The 18,586-nt window shown below is 45.9% G+C and overlaps 1 protein-coding gene across 3 annotated transcripts in view; it reads right to left on the minus strand.

The window, feature by feature from the left end:
* Positions 1–18,586, minus strand: part of Smyd3 (SET and MYND domain containing 3) — a 523,810-nt gene that overhangs the window by 120,557 nt on the left and 384,667 nt on the right. For all 3 annotated transcript variants that reach the window (XM_060364774.1, XM_060364775.1, XM_060364776.1), the window contains 2 exons: positions 6,781–6,848; positions 5,257–5,359 (listed from right to left, as the gene is read on the minus strand). In XM_060364774.1, the coding sequence (XP_060220757.1) occupies positions 5,257–5,359; positions 6,781–6,848 (171 nt within the window). The remainder of the gene's footprint in view (positions 1–5,256; positions 5,360–6,780; positions 6,849–18,586) is intronic.

The raw sequence follows: 18,586 nt of genomic DNA on the forward strand, positions 1-18,586 counted from the left end.
GCCTCAATGTCTTTTCCTGTGCCTCAAACACCGTCTTGACTGTATAGCTCTGTCTCTGACGTGCATGACACCACTGTGATTCTGTGCCCTGCTGCCTACCTCAGTGCCCTTTGCTCACCCTCATCCTTCACGATGGGCTTAAAATGCCCCTTTTCTCACAGAGAGGCACTTGCAAACTATCCCATATCAAATGAGGGGCTCAGTGGAAAACACATCCCAGAAGTACACAGCCAGCTTGAAATTTTACCAAGCACACAGCTAGTTCGATCATTTTATCAGCCAGAGATAAAAACCTTTATTAAAGGCTCATAGATTCACAAGTTTAAATGGAGTCAGTGCTCATTACATGTAGGCTCATTTAGTGGGCGCATACATACAAAACTTGGCCATTGATCAACTGATGCTTTAATGGCAGAGAACAAAATCGCATTAAAATATTAATGCTCTGACCATTGCTCTGCCATTTAAGTGTAACTCTTACAGAAAAAATGCATAAATCATTCCCAGCTTTACAGGAGTATCATAGAGGTTTCTGGGACTTGATTATGGTGCCTCTGTTCAAATCGCAAGGCAGAGAAAATCTTTTTTACCTGAAACCATCTTTTCCAACAACAACAAAGCACAGAATGAAACCAAATCTTGTTTTCCCTTCTGCAGTATACTGTCACAGTTACACATTTTCCCAATAATGGCTCTGAACTAAAAAAAGAAAAAGAAAAAAAAGACCAAAAAAAAATTTGCTTCTTTTAAAAGTCAAACCTGAATGTCACTTCTTTCCCTTTTCTTTGTTACACAAATTCTATTAATTTTGGTTTCTAAATATTGTATTATTCACATCCTCTCTTCTGGGCCACCGACTGGTCTCCTCCTGACTTCAGACTGTCACTGTCAACTCTTGCCTAGAGGGACAGCCTGACCCTCCTTCTCTTACACTTGCTCTCCCATCCTTCTCCTCAGCTTCAAGGATGGCCCATTGCCTGGTCCTCACCCTTCTGCAAGCAGTTACTGGTAGCCTCCCACATATCAGACACTTAGGAAATCCTTTGGTGAACAGCATTCTGGAAAAAGAAGCCCTAGACACTGGCCCAGGCTCTATATATCCTCCATTGCTGGTTGAAATAGACTGATGTGAAACAATTCTACTCGCTGAACTTTCCACGCTGCCTCTGGCTTCTTGCCTAGAGCAATGTTTCCTGGGCTGCCTGACTTTCTCTCTATAGATCCTTTCAGATACAGAGGCCACTTCTCTATATGTCTTCCTTAATTGTCCCCTGACCCTGGCACCTTGATCTGCCTCGGGTGCTCTGTTCTGAGTGTCTGTGAAGCCCTGGGCACACTCATGCTGCCACCACGCTTCACATGTTCTGATACTGCCTTCTGCTCTGTGTCTCCCTCCTCCGCACGAGAAGGCCATTCTGATACACGTATTCCTCAGAGCTTCTGGAATGGCCACCCAGCTCCCGCCACCTAGCAAGCCCTCTGTGAATTTGTTACATGTGCAAGCAAACCGTGATTACTGAATGAAGAATCAGACGGCCCCAATCCCCAAACACTTAAAACAAAAATTGACATTAGGGATAGTCATGCAAATTGGAATCCTAAGGGATGAGACCCCAAAGGATGCTGAAACAATGTGTTGGTTACAAGAGCTCCAAGTTCTTTTAGCCAGGGCTTCACAGGAATGTGCCGAGGCTGGCTGGCTGGCTGCGCTGGTCCATGTTCTGTGAGACCTGAGGCTCTCATGTGTTTCGTAGCCTAAGCATGTCTGAAGGGTAGCCTTCAGCAATCCAGCACACAAGTCAAGACATGTGAGCAGGGGCATGTGAGGCCAAATCACAAATATTTCTCCATTGGAACTAGCTGGATGAGACTCTTAAACTGCCAGAACCAAAATAAAAGACTCAACTTTCAAGACTCCCGACATCCTTACATTGCAAAGTGCTGCAAACGGAGCTACTTGGAAGGGCAAGGGTCCAAAGACGGCCCAGAGGATGGTTTCACGTGGAGAGAAACACAAGGTAGGGGACTTCCAAGCCAAGGTCTGTTTCCGTGAGGGTTTTTAATCTTCCCCAGCTCTCCTTATGGGCAGGCTACAATGTTCCATCTCAGACTCATGGTGGAATAACTTTCATGGTTCTTCCTGGAGCCACGTGGCGTACGTAAAGATGTCTGGTGGCTGAAAAATGGCTCCATAGCACCACTCTACCTCTTGTTTTACCTTTCGGGAGCCTCATTCAATATACATAAACAGGGCCATGGTGTAGCTCAATGATAGAGGGCCTCCCAGCAAGCACAGGCCCTGTGTTTGATCCCTAGAGCTACAAAAACAGAAAACAATAAACAACCAACAACAATGTACACACACACACACTCACCACTTAAAAGTCTTCTCTTTCTGGAACCTTCTAGTCTTTCCTCTTGGGCTTATATTCTAGTACTTATATCCCATGTGGCCACATCAAAACAGGGGCACCTAGCGAGCATCAAAGCCAAAATGCAAACTTGATGCTACTGAATAGCCAAACTTTAAATTGATTCTTAACTAGAGCTCACATCTGACAATAAATAGGAATTAGCCCTCTTAGCCATGACCTAAAAATGTCTTCTCAACTCCTGCAAGCCTTTGTTCCATGGCCTCAGCTCTAAAAGTTTGGGACATAATTTGGTTGGTCATAGCCACGTGGCATTAACTGGGCAGGGCCTACAGACACACTTCTCCTTGAAGATCCACAGCCCCAGGGAACGATGAGCTATTCTACCCAATGCCCTGCAGAGATATGCTGCTGGTCTCAGTCAGCTCAACCAACAGAATCAGTTCAACAGCGCTCCGGACACTTCCCAGGTGTGAAGCAAAGTATGGGGAGACAGAAAAAGACGCAAGGCCCAACGGCCTGTCCCTGTGAGGTAGCTGCTAAATAGAAAAGTCACCCAGAGGTAGTATGATTGCCAAATGTACATTATCAACCACTAAGAGGAACAGTTCAAGCTGGGTGGTGATGGTGCATGCTTTTAATCCCAACTCAGAGGCAGAGGCAGGTGGGTCTCTGAGATAGAGGCCAGCCTGGTCTACAGAGTGAGTTCCTGGACAGTTGGTGCTGTTACACAGAGAAGCCCTGTCTCAGAAAACCAAAAGGAAGAACAGTTCAGAGGAAAAGCCCTTCCCTCTGGGAAATGAGAAAAGCTTTACAGATGAGAAGGCCTTGGAGGGTACATGATATGGAGACTACCAGAAATGGTACCAGGCAGAAGGCTGGCCGGCCACGCACAGGAAAGGCAGTTCACAAGATGTGCACAGTGGAAGCACGGGCAGTTTTGTTTTCTGGCAGGAGGATGCAACAGAGGCCTAGGAGTTGAAAAGAGTCCTGGTCGGCATCACAGAGGGGAAGCACCTCAGCCTTTAGGGCCCAGTACTGAGCGGACCATTTCCCCTGGACAAGAAGAATCACTTATGTGTTGCCCCAGAGACAGAGGACAGAAAAGAGTGGAACAAACGCTAAAAACAGATGTTTGCTTTTGCTTCTTTTTTTAAAACTGCCTAAAAAACAACTGAGGAGAATAACTGGTAGCTTGCTCAGAAAACCCCACCCCTTTCTTGTGTTTTTTCTTGTTTGCTGATGTTCATCCAGTACTGGAAACTGAGCCTGGAACTCCGTACATGCCAGGGGCTCTGCCACTGAGAGATACCGTAGCCCTTGTTTGGTCAAAACACCGTCACTGTCAACAGCCTCTGTTGCCGTTAAATGACCTACGGTGAGTCACCTTAACTGTCAGCTTGACTAGGGGATGACGGAAGCACACCTCTGCTGTTTATCTATGAGGGAGTTTCCAGGGCCAAGCAGTTCAGCACAGCTCTGACATGAGGGTAATCAGTTGATGTCTTCAAAACTTGAACAGACTACCGGGAAGAGGCACACCCAAGGGAGGTGTAGCCCGGTTGAGGATGAAGGTCACTGGGAATGACAGGGCTCTGGTCCCCTCATTATAGCTCCACTCTGTCTACCATGACGTGAACTAGCTCTCATGACCTTGAGACAAACAACCCTTGTTACATGCAGCTGTGGTGGCAATATACTATCTTGCTACAGGCTCAGAAACATGGGACCAACTTGCAATGGACTGAACCCTCCAAAACATGGAGTTAAATAAGTAAGTCCTTTTTCTAAGTTGTTTAAATCAATTCTCAGTGGCACAAAAGTGACAAGTGCACAAGAGTGCTGAACGTAGAAGAAGTTCCCTTTCTATCTCACTTTGAAGCCACATGACCCCAGAGAAATAAATCCAAATTCTCCATAGCATCAGCAAATATCCCAGTGCACACTGGTCCTGACGACTGGAAAGTCAGCAAAAGATGCTGTGTAAGAGGCAGTGTAACTTGGCTGAAAATAAGTTTGAAGGGAGTCTTGTCAAGGCCAAATCCTTGTCTCTATAAAATATGGTGTCTTAAGTTTAAGTTTTATTGGAAGAGTGCTACATAAATGCCATAAAAGCTTATGGGCCTCCATTTTCCTTGCAGTAAATATCCACTTTAGCAAATTGGAAGGCAGGGGGAAACAGAGTTCTGGAAAACACGACTATAACCAGAGCTTGGCATGGGTAGTAACTGTGCAAATTCCAGGCAGACTCTGTGTGGCCCAGAAACCCTGGAATGGCCTCTCTGTACTTGCCTGTGAGAGCTCAGGCCTCAGTAATGGTCCCTCACCTAGGAGGCTGGCCTGGCCATCTACACAAATCCACATTTGCAAATTGTGTTTGACCCTTGAATCTATGCTGAAACCATCACCCAGAAAAACTGATGGGTTTACAAGAGCCCAGTGGCCAAGGCCTACAAGAGTAAATCACGTCTGCTTTCTAACAGAATTTAAACTATCTTCAAAATGGCTTCGGGGATGAGCCCCGAGGATGCTACTAACAAGCGCGGTTGCCTCTCTGCCGATGGAAGGATGGCTGTTTGCTGCGATGTGACAGGTAGCAGAGCTGTTGCTGCCAATGAGATTTAATGACTCCCATGCATACCCGTAAGACACACAGCCTGTGTCACAAAAGAACATCTTTCAAACACATGTCACGGGACTACCATCATGAAGAAACCCAGTGACCAAGACCCAAAAAACGATACACGGATTTGCCTACAGTTTGGCTTGTAACCGTTTCAGGTGTCTTCTTGCTGGCAGGACAGCAAGGAGTCAGTTGTAGCTGGTTGTAGGAGGGGGCCATGCTAAGGGAGAACAAGCAGTCGGGGGGCATGGGTCTCCTTACCTCTTCTCCTGCCTCAATTTCTCGCACTGCACGCAATAAGAGGTGGGGCCCGTTGAACACGATCGAGCAGTTGGGGTCACAGCTGTGATTCAGCAGAGACATACTGAAGGAAAGAACAAAAAAAGAGGGGGCTCATCAATGCTCGGAGTTACACAGCTACATCAAACAGACACAACGGTCAAAAGATAAGTTAGGTAGCAGGGGCTGGGATGGGTTTGAAAGAGATGGAGTGAGGAATGGGTTCTTGGAGCATTCATAAGCAGGTCCCTACTCTGCTTCATATGAAGTCGAATGCTTCTCATAATACTGGCTAATTAGGGAGGTTTGATAATGAAATCATTTTTTAGTCCTTATGGGGGGTGGGTCATGTTAGATACCATCTGATAAGGTAACCCAAATGAAGGGTGTACTGACATGGTCACTTGTAAAGAGATCATCTCTGAGCTCACAGGGTACGGCAACAGTCACAGCAGTCACCTGAGGGGCCACTGGCCCGCAGAGGGTCTCACTGCTGAGCTCTGGCAGGGGAGGGCTGTGAAGGAGAATCAGGGGCACATGCTCTTAGTGAGTCCTGATGCATTCTGGGAAGGAGCCTGGTCACTTTCTTTACCTGGATGTTTCACGTGGGAAAGGCAATGACTTTACACTGTCACCATGAACTGACAACAATGAGCATGGCCTGTGTGGGCAGTACTTGCTGAGTACTGGGGCAGGGTGGCCGCAGGCAGCCACCACAACAACCGTGGGAGGACTGCTTACAGGTGAAGAGACCGATGCTGAAGAATGAAATGGCTTATCCACGGACCCGCAGCTTAACTCATGCCCAAACTGGAAGCAGGTAGCCCGGGCTCAGAGCCCATGTTCTGAAACCCTGTACACTACTGCTTTCCCATACGTGTGCCGTGAATAAACCTGACCTACGACCAGTGACGTGCAAGGGTTCTAAGAGAGGAGGCTGAGTCTCAGATGGGAAAAGACACACTGTCTACGCTTGAACCCTAGGAGCATAAAGATGGAATGGACATCAGGGTGGGCCTAGCACTGGGCTATTCGCCATCTAACAGCTCAGGGATAAAGGCTGCTGTAGTGATGGCTAAGGAACAAAGCAGCAGGCCATTCCTAAAGGCTCTTGAGCCTCTTCTAGAAGTGAGTGGAAAGCATGCTGGGAACCAAAGTCAAAGTTGGCCTGTTGGCACCATGTCTCAAGTCTCGCAGGATAACTGGGTGTTTCAGGACAGGAGGCGGAGGACAAAACTCAAGGGAGATTTGTAAGGGCAAGTGCCCGTAAGCCGCAACCTACCCCAAAGACTGCCTAAGAATGAGTGATTAGGTATGAAGTCTGCCTTGTCTTCATACCATAGTATATAACGTGGGTGACAAGACTGAACATTTTTATAGCCTCTCGTAAGTTAGCGCTGAGTTTTGAGCTTGGCTATTGAGCTAGCTGCCACAAAAGCCTTTCTAATGACCCCTGAAAGGCTGGGGAGCTGGTGGGAGTTAGTTGGCTTGGGATGTCTGCCATACCTGGGGTACAGGCCAACGCCGACCTCCTGCATTTCCGCATTGCAGATGGTGAAGGAATTGCAGATCACCTGTGGAAAGAAGAAGGGGCACTGTTAGATGTCCACCTGAGAAGTCTCATGGGTGAGAGGACAAAGGCCTGAGATTTTGGGGGGCCGCTTGGAAGGGTCTCCCCAAGCATGGATGCTAGTGACTTGAAAATAAGTTTTCTAAGGCTTACTTCCCAATCCTGGAAAACACACTTGGCTTCAAGAAGCACAGAAACCACTGACTGCAGTCTCACCTCCCCCAACCCACCACATTCTACAACTCCATGAAATGCTCAAAATTCAAAATACAAATAAGCTACTCATTAAAAACTCAGCTCCGGTGACATGGATGTTTTTCAGATTGTCTGCCTGGTCCAAAGGCCCCTTTATCTGAGGATACAGCAGCATGTTTGTTTTTATTCCTGCAAAGTGAAGTGCACCCTGAGGGAGTTTGTGATCCAAGCTGCCACAGACCAGGAGGGGACAGGAAGCTGCTTTGTGGAGCCACAGCACTTACTGGACACACAGAACCCCTTACCGGGCCTATGGCCTGTTGCTGTGCCCTTTGGGCAGATAAGGAGAGAAAGAAAAAAAACATAATCGCTATACACAAGGAACTTTAAAACCTTGTTTGTGCAGGAGGTAAAGTAATGTGTCAGAGGCCAGAGAGTATGTGGAGAGCCCTGGGCTGAAGTCAGCGCTCTAGACCCTGGCACAAGACAATACCCAGACAATGAGAAGGAAAACCAAGGTCCCTGCTCTCACAGAACCTAAGCTCTACACAGTGACAGACATTTTTTAAAAGAAGAACTCCCCGAGACCGAGCACTTATCACTTGAGAATTGCTAAAGGAGAGAAAATAAAGCAAGTGAATGTGAAGAATTCTGGGAAGGAAGCTGCATCTGCAAACGCAGGTTGACTGACGAACTAGAACCTCAGAGAAGGTGGAACGCTGCAGGTCCAGAGTGTAGTTAAGACACCTCTTGGGCTATGTCTGAGGCATTCCTGATCTACCTTGGTCAGCCGTAACAACCTGATATACAGGTAAAACCTCCGGAATGGATTAGCCTAACAAAGCCCCAATCTCCACCAATCAAAGGGCTGAGAACACTATCAGACAGCAGCTGAGGCAGACAGTTGAGACTTCTCCACACTGCTGTGACCTTTTCTCTAATGTTTCCACCAATGGAGCTTTAAAATTCCTTCCTTGATTTATTACTCTGTTCTGTTAGTATAAAAACCTCATGAAACTGCTTCAACATTGGGACATGGAATTTGGGGTAATTTAAATCTGTGGCTCCATGCCATGCCTGCTCAGATTTGGCTCCAGAATAAACTATCTCATATTCCCTTTGAGGTGAGAGCTGTGTTTTAATGGCATGAACACGAGAAAAAGAGGTAAAGAACTAGAATGAGGCGGCATGTGGACGGAGGGGAGTGAACCTGGGCCTGGTTGGCTCCCCATCTACCCATCTGAGTTAGGACGGCCTTGATTCCAGGCTCTAAGCTCCGGAACAAAGGTTAGAAAGAGAAGTAGAGACAGTTTATTAGGAAAGAAAATGCACTTCTGCATACTGAGAGAAAAGCCCAAGGCTCTGGGGATATGGGGCAAGTGACCCTTTACAGCACATTTTCATAACCGACATTTGTACAGCAGGACTTTTCCCGAGCATGCTCAGTTCCTTGCGTGAAGCCCAGATAAGAAAGGGCTTCCAGTCTTTCTTTGCCACCTGGCTTCCTTTGTACGTTAATCTTGATGTAGCTTTCTTTCCTCACTGTTTATTCCCTACACACAAAGGTGAACGTCACCAGCATAAGATAAACAAAAAGTGCAGAGGCCTGGACACAGCAAGAATGCTGGTGTAGGCCAAGAAAGCAGTTAAGATGGGAGCAGAGAGGTAGGTAGGTCCACCCAGGACTTTACAGCTACGCTGGGAGTTTTATTTTAAGTGTGACTCAAAGTCAAGGTGTAAACGAGTCTGATTTAAGTTTGTGAATGATCGCTCTGACTGTAATGCACCCACCAAGCTGTTCAAACAAAGGTAAGCGGGCATACGTAGCGCACAGGTCAGGGGTCACTTCATAACCCAGGCAACGGCTTGGACGCTGGTAACAGAAGTGGGAGGGGCTGGCAACTCTGCCACAGACTTCACCGGGGCGCTGGGGAATGGAGTCACGGAGAAAGTTAGGATTTGGTCTGTAAGTGGCTGATCGTGGCTGTTATTTATGAAGGAAAGGCAGAATGCAGAAGGAACAAGTTTGGCACACAGTGTGGGGTGGGGACCCGGCTTTGTTTCATTATGGTGAATTCCAAATGGCCCAGGGCTACCTCCAAGCCCTGACTAAATGAACAAATAAGAGTTTGGGGAACAGGTAGGGCCAGAAACATAAATTTAGGGTGAAATGCAGAAAGCCCATTGAAAGGGAGGAGACAAAACCGTGTTTGAGACAGACCATGACTACAAATGAATGCCGACCTCTTAGAGAGTTTCCGTACAGAAAAGGCTGAGATGGCAAACTTCTCTCTGAGATTTACAGGAGGGAACGGAGAGTACGAAAAGGTACTCAGTCCTTCGAGGCGCCTTCACTGCTCCAAAAGGCTCTTCCATGAAAGCTAAGCAATGTGTCACTATCTGGCTTTTTTTCTTTCTCTCCTTTTCTGTTTCCCTAAAAGTCTGATAAAACCACAGCTTCAAATCAGAAAGTAAACTGGTGCACAGACATATTTTAAACAAATTCTGGTTAAATTGCTTTACAGGCATCTGTTTTGTATTAAGCCGCAGAGTGAAGGCCCAAACGTATAGTGGGTGACAAAAGCACAAGGCTAGATATTCTGTGGTTATTTCTTGAAATTTTAAACATTATTAAATAGCTATGGACTGAGGGATGCGATTACAGATTGTAAATTGTAAAACATATTTTATAGTATATTCAGAACAGCAGGGAAAGGAATCCACCAACAAAAAGTCAGACAGAGCAAATCACATTTGCTAACGTTCCAATGAAATAATTTTTTTTCTGAAATTTGAAGCAAACTAAAGGCCTTTCCAAAGTATTCTTATTCTGATGGATTCTGTAAGGATAAAAATCGAACACAGAAATACCAGCTTGGTGTCTTTCTCTGAGACACATTTCCTCATGTAACAGTTCTCATGCCTTGAGCAGCATTTATCACACTGAACTATTGCCCATTGGTACCCTGCCCCACCCTGCCCATTGGTACCCTGCCCCACCCTGCCCATTGGTACCCTGCCCCACCCTGCCCATTGGTACCCCCGTCCTAAGTTGCCCACTGGTTGCCTGCCCTAAGTTGCTCAGAGTGTTCAAAACAGTGTTTTTCAGATAGTGCCTTGCCCCGAGACACCATTTTATACGCAGCTTTTGAATCTTCATCTTGAGGATGGCGAGCAGTTCTGTCCTGGGTGGACACATGAATGCCAATACCAGCATGACCCGCAGTAATAAGTGTCTTATTCCTGAGAGCACAAAGGGTATTACCCTACTAATTTATCGAGGTAAAGTGAGAGTATTGGAGTACATGAGGATATTTAAAAACATTCCACAAAAACCAGGCCCAAGAACTTACCAGACATACCGGACAAGGAAAGGGCACAACTCTCTCACTTGGACCACCTCATGAGTTGGTCCTAGCACTGGGACTGTGACGCTAGGTCAACACTCTGTAACCTGACCGCCCTGTGTATGGCTCATGGGACCTGACCATCCCAGGGGCTTCAGTTTAGCTTACTTCCTACTGTTGACGTGGCCTACTCAAATTGCCCTCTCCCTGTTAGCCAGGCGGAACTTCCGTCCGTCCGTCCATCTGGATCCAGGTCCACCTTTCACTTCACCTGGTCCCCGAATCTCACTGCAACTAGATAGCAAGCAGCACCCTACGAATCTGATAGACCTGGGTTACCTCACATCCACTGAGTCAGCTTTTTATTTCTATCAGAAAACCAGCTCTGCCTTCTCAGGCCTCTTAAGTCATTCTATAGCCTACAGACATATTTTTTATAGCCATAGATATCACATACATATTTACTATGTGACGTGTAGTGTGTGATCTGAAAGTTAATATTAGTAATTGAGGCTATTCAAGGAAAGCGAATAATTTGGCAAATTGTTGTCAATGATACTGCAATGGCTTGTGAATTTGTTATCTAATAAATTATGACATTGTGGAGAAACACAATCATGTTTGCTCATTTCCAACACAGGGAGCTCCTGACATCATTTACTTGGTGGTGTGCAGACCCAGGCAGGAGGGAGGGCAGTGCCCCATTCTTGTATTCTCATGCCTACCACAATGCCTGGTGTACAGAAGCCACTGTTAGACATACTCATACAGATGGTTACGTCATAGATGTGGTCCTCAGCATTCCCAGGACGCCATGAATAGGGTCAGGGAAAATGCCAGAAATGAATCATAGGCACTCTTTGGGTATGGAGAAGAGGGAGATCCTGGTCCAAGGACAAGAGTGGGTATAAGTCATCTCATCCTCTCCATCTGTGTGACCCTGCTGGCATCTCTGCTTCAACTCCAGTCTAACTTATCTTTTGTTCCAGTCTCTTTTCTTCTAGACCAAAGAATGACGATACAACCTTATTTATCAAATGAGAGCAAGGACTTGTCTGATGCTTAATAGCAAGAGAATGGTCCAGTGATAGAAAGCTGACTATGGTGCTGCCTGGTAGGAGAGTGCTGACCAGGCAGCAGCAGAGGGCTCACCTCTTCCTGACTCCCATCCCCACCGCTACAAAGGAAAGAGGAAATGTTCTGGGCACAAAATAGTATCTGATGAATGAGTTCACGAGTGAGTTTCTTTCCTCTTTGTGAGCTTCTCTTACCCTTTCCCCTTTTACTCTTTTCCTTCCTTCCTTCCTTCCTTCCTTCCTTCCTTCCTTCCTTCCTTCCTTCCTTCCTTCCTTCCTTCTTTCTTTCTTTCTTTCTTTCTTTCTTTCTTTCTGTTTTTCATGGTTATCTATCTGTCAAACTGAGCTCTGTGACATACTATATAGACGCAAGGCATTTTTAAATATTGCTTAACAAATTCCAGTCAGGTTCCTTCTTGGTGTTATTGTGAGAGTTCTGTACCATTCTTCTTGTGAATAAAAAATTAAGTTATCTGTCAACTCCCGCTTTTATTAAAAAAAAATAAAATTCTGAGTCCAGGGCCAGTGAGATAGTTACAAGCCTGATGACCTGAATTTGATCCCGCAAACCCACAGTAGAAGAGGAGAGCAATTCCTGAAAGACACATAGAGTGGAAAGAGAGCGCCCTCCCAGAAGTTGTCCTCTGACCCTCTAAATGCACCGCAGATAATACTACTCACCAGCCCACCCACCTAACACATGCACACAAAATGATGATGAAGAGCATGATGACGATAACAATGGAATGCTGAGTCCATCCAGCACCACAATGATTAAGAAGAGGCTGATTAGAAATATATATATATATATATATATATATATATATATATATATATATATTTTAACACAGGTCACACCAGTCACCATGGCTAGATGGCAGCTCCTATTTTTTTTTGTTGTTGTTGTTGAAAGAATAGGTAGAGAAAAATAAGTCCCCGTGTGCTCAGCCCATAATTTGAAAGTAACTCCTCTTTCTATTAAGGAGTGAAAGAATGAAAGTAATGTCAGAGAATAAATTTTACACATTTAAAGAGCATTAGCTATGCATAAACAGTTTTCTTAAATCTCACATGGTAAAATATTAATGAGTGGCTATTTCATGCTAGAGGAACATGTAGGAATGTGTATCAAGATGGTTATTTGAATAAAAATGGAAGTTACTAAGCTAAAGAGTCCCTTTAAAAATCAAGTATGGGTATTACTTTAAAACATTTTCTATGACGAGAAACTAGAATGTATAATTTATTGCTATTGAATATGAAGCTATGCTTAAGTTTCCTATTTTTTTTTCCTTTAAAAGAACTGAGGGTCTCTATCATGGTGCCCTTCGTTAGATGCCAAAAAGCCTAGTGAGCAGGCACGAGTTTGGTCACCAAAATGCATCTTATAAAACCCTACATTTTATAAAAACCATCAAAGTGAAATTTGAAAATAAACTGCAACCAGGTTTTTGCGTCCTGGGGTGCACAGTCTAGGTTTATACCCTCACACACATGTCCTGAGGTGAAATCCGTGCCCCCTGTAGGACGGACACGACATCAGTCAATGCCAGAACACAACCTGGATACCACAGAGGCATTCACTTATTTCATATGTTATCTGTTCAAATTCCACACTGTTCCTCGATTGATTGATCTTTTAGAACTCTATGTTTTCTACCGTGACAGCAAATGAAGCGCAGGATTTCCGACGGGGGCCGGGCAGAATCATCACTGTGCTATCACCTTGGCACAGCAAAGCTGAGCGCCTGCAAGACAATGTTCGCTTGGACCAGAGCAGAGTAACCCTACGAGGACCAGTCACTTCCCAGCACGTGTCCAGTTGTGAAGGGCTGCACAGCCCACCCCAAGTAATGGCAGCTGTGCTCTTCAAATAACAACAACATCTCAAACATTCAGTAGGCGGAGACTCCGTCTCTCGATGGAGGCGTGAAGTGGTCCCTCGAAGGGCATCTGCATTGCTTTATGGCATCTCTTCTTAATGCCTGAGAAGCAGGTTTGGCACGCAGGACTTGGACATGCAGTAGCGGCACTGAAGGTGAACCTTCGAAAGAGCTTATGGCACATAGGTTTATTCCGTTCTCCGAGTTTTAAAAAAAAATGGAGCTAGGAAGAACTGACAGGTTAGAAAAGCAAAATGCACACATTTTCAGACAAAGTAGCTGTGCACCTTTACCCCACTCTTACAGCTAGTGTTTCTCTAACTTTAAAAGCACAGTAGGCACGTTAATCGAGCCATATTTTTCTCAGGCTGCATATGACATTTTACTGAATACACATCTGGTTTTAAAAGATCATCTTTTGTGAGCCCCAGGGGTGTGTCATTCCCACGACACGAGTGTTTAGCCGGGCTGCCCAGAAAGGTCGCCTAGAGGGAAAAAGATAACATTTCTCAAATGAGGAATCACAAACTGGAGGCTGGCACGTTTCTAGATTGTGTCCAAGAGAAGAGTATTTAAGGCAACCTTTTCGACACTGATGTTTAAGAAGTAATAACTAAAACAACCATTGCCCCTTTATTAGGTAGGTATAGGGACGCCTTCATGGAGTGTCGGTGGGTTTGTCTAATTAGCTTGATTTAATCATTCTATAACGGATATTTGTAGCAAAGGATCACAGTGTACTCCACCAACATATGCAATCATTAGTTGCCAATTAAACATTTAAAAGTTTCAACACAGAAAGCAAGGATCCTGGAAGACAAGTGATATAAAAAAAAAAAATGACAATTTCTATAAATTTGACCCGGGATGTCTGCACATCTTTTATCTGCCGGAAATCCTTCCAAAGCTTCTGAAAACGTTAAAAATGTTAAAAGGAGAATACTAATTCTACTTTTAAAAACTTTTTACATGTATAGTGTATGTATGTGTGCACATTTGAGTATTCTAACGCATGCCTATGTCTGTTGTCAAGAGTTGGTTCTCCGCCTCCAACATCTGGGTCTCCGGGACTGAATGCAGGAGGACAGGCTTGGCTGCAAGCACCTTTGCTCACTGAGCCATCTCTTTGGCCCAGATAATTCTACTGCTAAGCAAAACTTCTAGTGTGTTCCTGTGAATGTGCTTGTATTGAGCCACTAAAACCTCTCTGTTATCTCGTGGTTTATGAAAGGGACATGAAAATTATGAAATACAACCTAGCTGTTTTCCTTTTCCTTTTATTTTTAAAGTCAAAGTCTCAATAGACAGCCCAGGCTGGTCTCCTGCCTCTGCCTTCTGACTTGTGGAGTAATAGGTATATCTGCTCTAGGCCCATCTAGTTTCTTAAGGAAAATAAAATTGCAAAAATATTGAGCATTAAATCCATGCCTGCAAGATGCCACCTGAGACCTAATGCAACAAAAATCCATGTTAGCCGTGAGGGGGGAGGGGCTGAAAAAATTAATTTAAAGCAGTTTAAATTACTCATATATCCCTTACTAAATAGGAAAATCCTTACATATTAGGAATTTTGTTCAACAGCTTTGAAATGACCTTACTAATACAAGCCGAGTAGAACATAAAATAATCTCGAGATGGCTTCATTATCTCACCTGTGTGGCAATCTACTCGGACAGGTGCGCATCCCACTGACTCGGCAACAGCAATCTGTCTGTCACACTTCAAGCCCTGGCTGCCGCTAAGTACGCGATGCTGAGCGATGCAAGGGCAACAAAGCACGGCCGAGGCTGACAGCAACACCAAGGCCAACATCCGTAAGACTGTGCTTGGTGCTCTGCCTCCCCCGCCCCCACGGCCACAATGCCACGCGCAGGCTCATGAAGCCCCTCTGCACGCCTCACTGGCTTGGTGAAAGCTGCCCACATTCTCATTTCCCAAGGGCGCTCCTCACCGTAGAATTCCTCACCACGTCGCACAACCGCCGTGGATGACAGAGAGCAAACCAGGAATGATGCCCCGCGCTCCTGCATGGTTCTTTCTTGGGTGCTATTACCTGGCATCCCATCTCGTTAAAGCTATCTAATGGGAAAGCACTCACTAGCGATGTCTATAAAAAAAAAAAAAAAAAAAAAAACACGTGTAAAAGCCAGGAGCGCTGGGTTGCCATTTCCATCATGCACTCTTCCTCCCTCATCCCCATCCCCAGGCTCACAGCTGCTGTGGCACTCTTAAATAATTTATCGTAAGACATCGTCTACAGCTCTGCCGTGGGGCCTTGTATTACACGTTTCATTGGGATGCGTGCCTATCCAAAGGCCTAACACAATAAATTCAGCTTCCTCCCAAGGAGCACACTTTAAAATTCTTTGCTTTAGCTTCAATTTCCAAAAAAGAAACAACAACAACAAAAAGTTCCCGTCCATGATAATCTAGTTTCGTATTTTCTTTCGTATAAGGGGTGTGGAAATCCAGCCCGAGGCAGGGTCTGTGCTCTGCTACATAATTGATCTTAGTTCTAGTTCTGAGTTCCCAAATGAAGTGTGCTAGGTGGTTTACATCACCCGACTGAGGCTGGATTGAAGACAGCAGAGTGTGGCTCAAACCATCTGTGTTTTTCCATCAAGCTAATGGAGAAAACTACAGAAAAATGTTCCACAGGGAAGTTAAGACTGAGCACTAACCAACGGCCTAACGCGATTCCTAAATGGAAGATTAATCCCGATGTAGGCTGAGACTGCTCTCAGGACGCAGAAAGGAAGGCGGGAACCCTCTGCAGTGGACTTCCGACAGCAGGGGTTCCTCAGACTGGCCACGTCTGACACGTTGAGGCGTGACACACAGACGCACACCGTTCATATCACGGCGAGCGATGCGTGAGTGAGTCTGGGCCGAACAGGAAGGTGTTCTCTGAACCTGCATTCAAGAATGTCTCAGGCCATGGTGGCGAACAAGAGACACCTCAGCGGGCCGGACCTGCTGTGGTTGGACGCTGCCCTGAACTGCTCTGCAAGACCCAACTGTGTGGTGGAGACACTGGGAGAAATGCGGCTCTGAGGCCAGTCATCTTTGTGGTCTCTCAAAGCGTATTCTATTATTTTTTAGAATAGAATAAGAGAGGAAAATAAATCACAGCTCCATCTTCTTCCCAACCACAGCCCTTTCTTTAGAGCAGTGGCTTTCATGCTGCGACCCTTCATGTAGGCCTTCATGTTGTGGTGACCCCCAACCATAAAATTATATTATTCATAACTGTCATTTTACTACTGTTATGAATCGTAATGTAAATATCTGTGTTTTCCAATGGTCTTAGGTGACCCCTCACAGGGGTCACGACCCACAGGTTGAGCCTTAGAGGATGCTTATAACTGCCCTTCCCTTCCTGCTCTAGCCATGCTCACAGAAGACCAACATTCTTGACCAGGGAGAGTGAGAACCAATCACCAATAAGGGCTTAAAAGACATACAAACCCAGGCCTCGGAAACACACAACACAAGGCCATGGCTGCTGAATACGGAGGAGCACCTGCCCATCCCTCCAAGCACACTGCTTTCTCATCCGGTCCCTGGATTTTTCTCCTCTTCATAGCTTCTGTCCCTGAAGAGCTGGCAGGTCCCTCTAAACACGGCAGCTCTCTCTCTTCTTCCCTGAACTAGCACTGATACTTTGGGTATTGACCAGGTCCCTTCTTGGGAGAGGTCCTCAGATCTGCCCACCTGGAAGAGGGTGACCTCTTGGCTTACGGGTCATAGTACTCGGCCACACATCTACCCCAGCATTTGGTACACCAAACTGAGTGCTCACAAAATGCTCTTTGAGTGAATGTGTGCTGAGCACATTTAATCAAAGCCACGGCTGCCTAAGGGCAGTCACGTAGACTTATAGACTCAGTTTCTTGGGAGTCTGCAATGGGAGAATAGTGATTCTGAAGACAGTTTAGGTCACAAGGCAAGTCTGAGGCCCATCTTGGTGATTAGCAAGACCCTGAAAAAAAGGAACAGAAGGAACTGGGGGTGTGATTCAATGGTAGAACGCTTGCTTAGAAGTATGAGGCCTTAGGCTCAGGCCTCGGTGAGTAAAACAAATTTTCATTGCACTTTCTCCTTCCTCCCTCTTATTTTATTTTCTCTTCCTTCCTATAATAAATACTCATTCAGCAAGCTATGCAGGCAAGATTCTGAGCTACCCACAGGTATGAATTCCCGTGCCCACTGCACTTGTACCCAGAAGACTTGATCCAGGTCATCAGAGCGGCTGGGGCAGGCTGGAGAAGCTCAGAAGCTGGAATCATGAGCAACAAGCCCTGCTATAAATAGAATACCCAGACAGCCTTGACTTTCCAACCTTCAAGGTCATGACATCTGAAAACAACAGCAATGACAATAAAAAGTAGAAGGAACGGGGACATAGGTTCTGCTCCAGCACGGAAGTGAAGTGCCCCCATACGGCCCCTTGGTTAAAAAGGACACACGAGTCCCTGAACTGCGTCTTGTTGGGAAGAGGAAGGTCACGATGACTGAGCACGTGCAGCAGCAACCTGAAGAGGTGAGCAGGGGCAGCCTTGGGGGTGTCAGGTCCCTGCTTGTCCTCAGCACGCTCCTCGGGAAGGGGTTGGCCCGAAATCCAAGACATTGGCCCACTGTTCCCTGGACCAACCAGGTCCCCTAAAACTGAACCGCACTGTCTGAGAGAGGAACACCCGTCATTTCTCTGTCGCTAACACTGTGAAATGTGTCACGTTCAGATTTCTCCAGGCCACAAGGAGGTGCAGCCAGGACCTCCACAAGCACAAGACTGAGAACTCAACACTTTCCTAAGGTGGCTGCTCACGCACTGTCACACAGCAACTGAGAAAACTCAATTCTGCAGGAGTCCTGGGACAGGACCCAGCCAGGTAAGGTCAGGGGCTGGGACCATCTGCAACGGAGGCTTATTCCTTTACTGAAAGCCCAATGATTGCCCAGAAGGAGAGAAAATGATCCCTTCCACCATTCTGCTTTATTTCATTCTCCGAGTAGGCCCAGCAAGACTGAGAAAACATCCTACATTTCTCTCCGATTTTGACAAATTTTAGCCTGCCTCGGCCAAAGGTGATTTTCCTACTATTGGCCATATTTCCTTGTGAGCAGCTCTGTCAATAAGACAAGTTGCGATAATGTGGGGAGACATTCTAATCTGTCAGATCAATTTGGAGACACAGGAGCCCACTGCTCTTCAGTGACCCTGGGAGGGGCTCGGCCTCC

This window comes from Meriones unguiculatus, chromosome 11, assembly GCF_030254825.1.
Source record: "Meriones unguiculatus strain TT.TT164.6M chromosome 11, Bangor_MerUng_6.1, whole genome shotgun sequence".
Classification (NCBI taxonomy): domain Eukaryota; kingdom Metazoa; phylum Chordata; class Mammalia; order Rodentia; family Muridae; genus Meriones; species Meriones unguiculatus.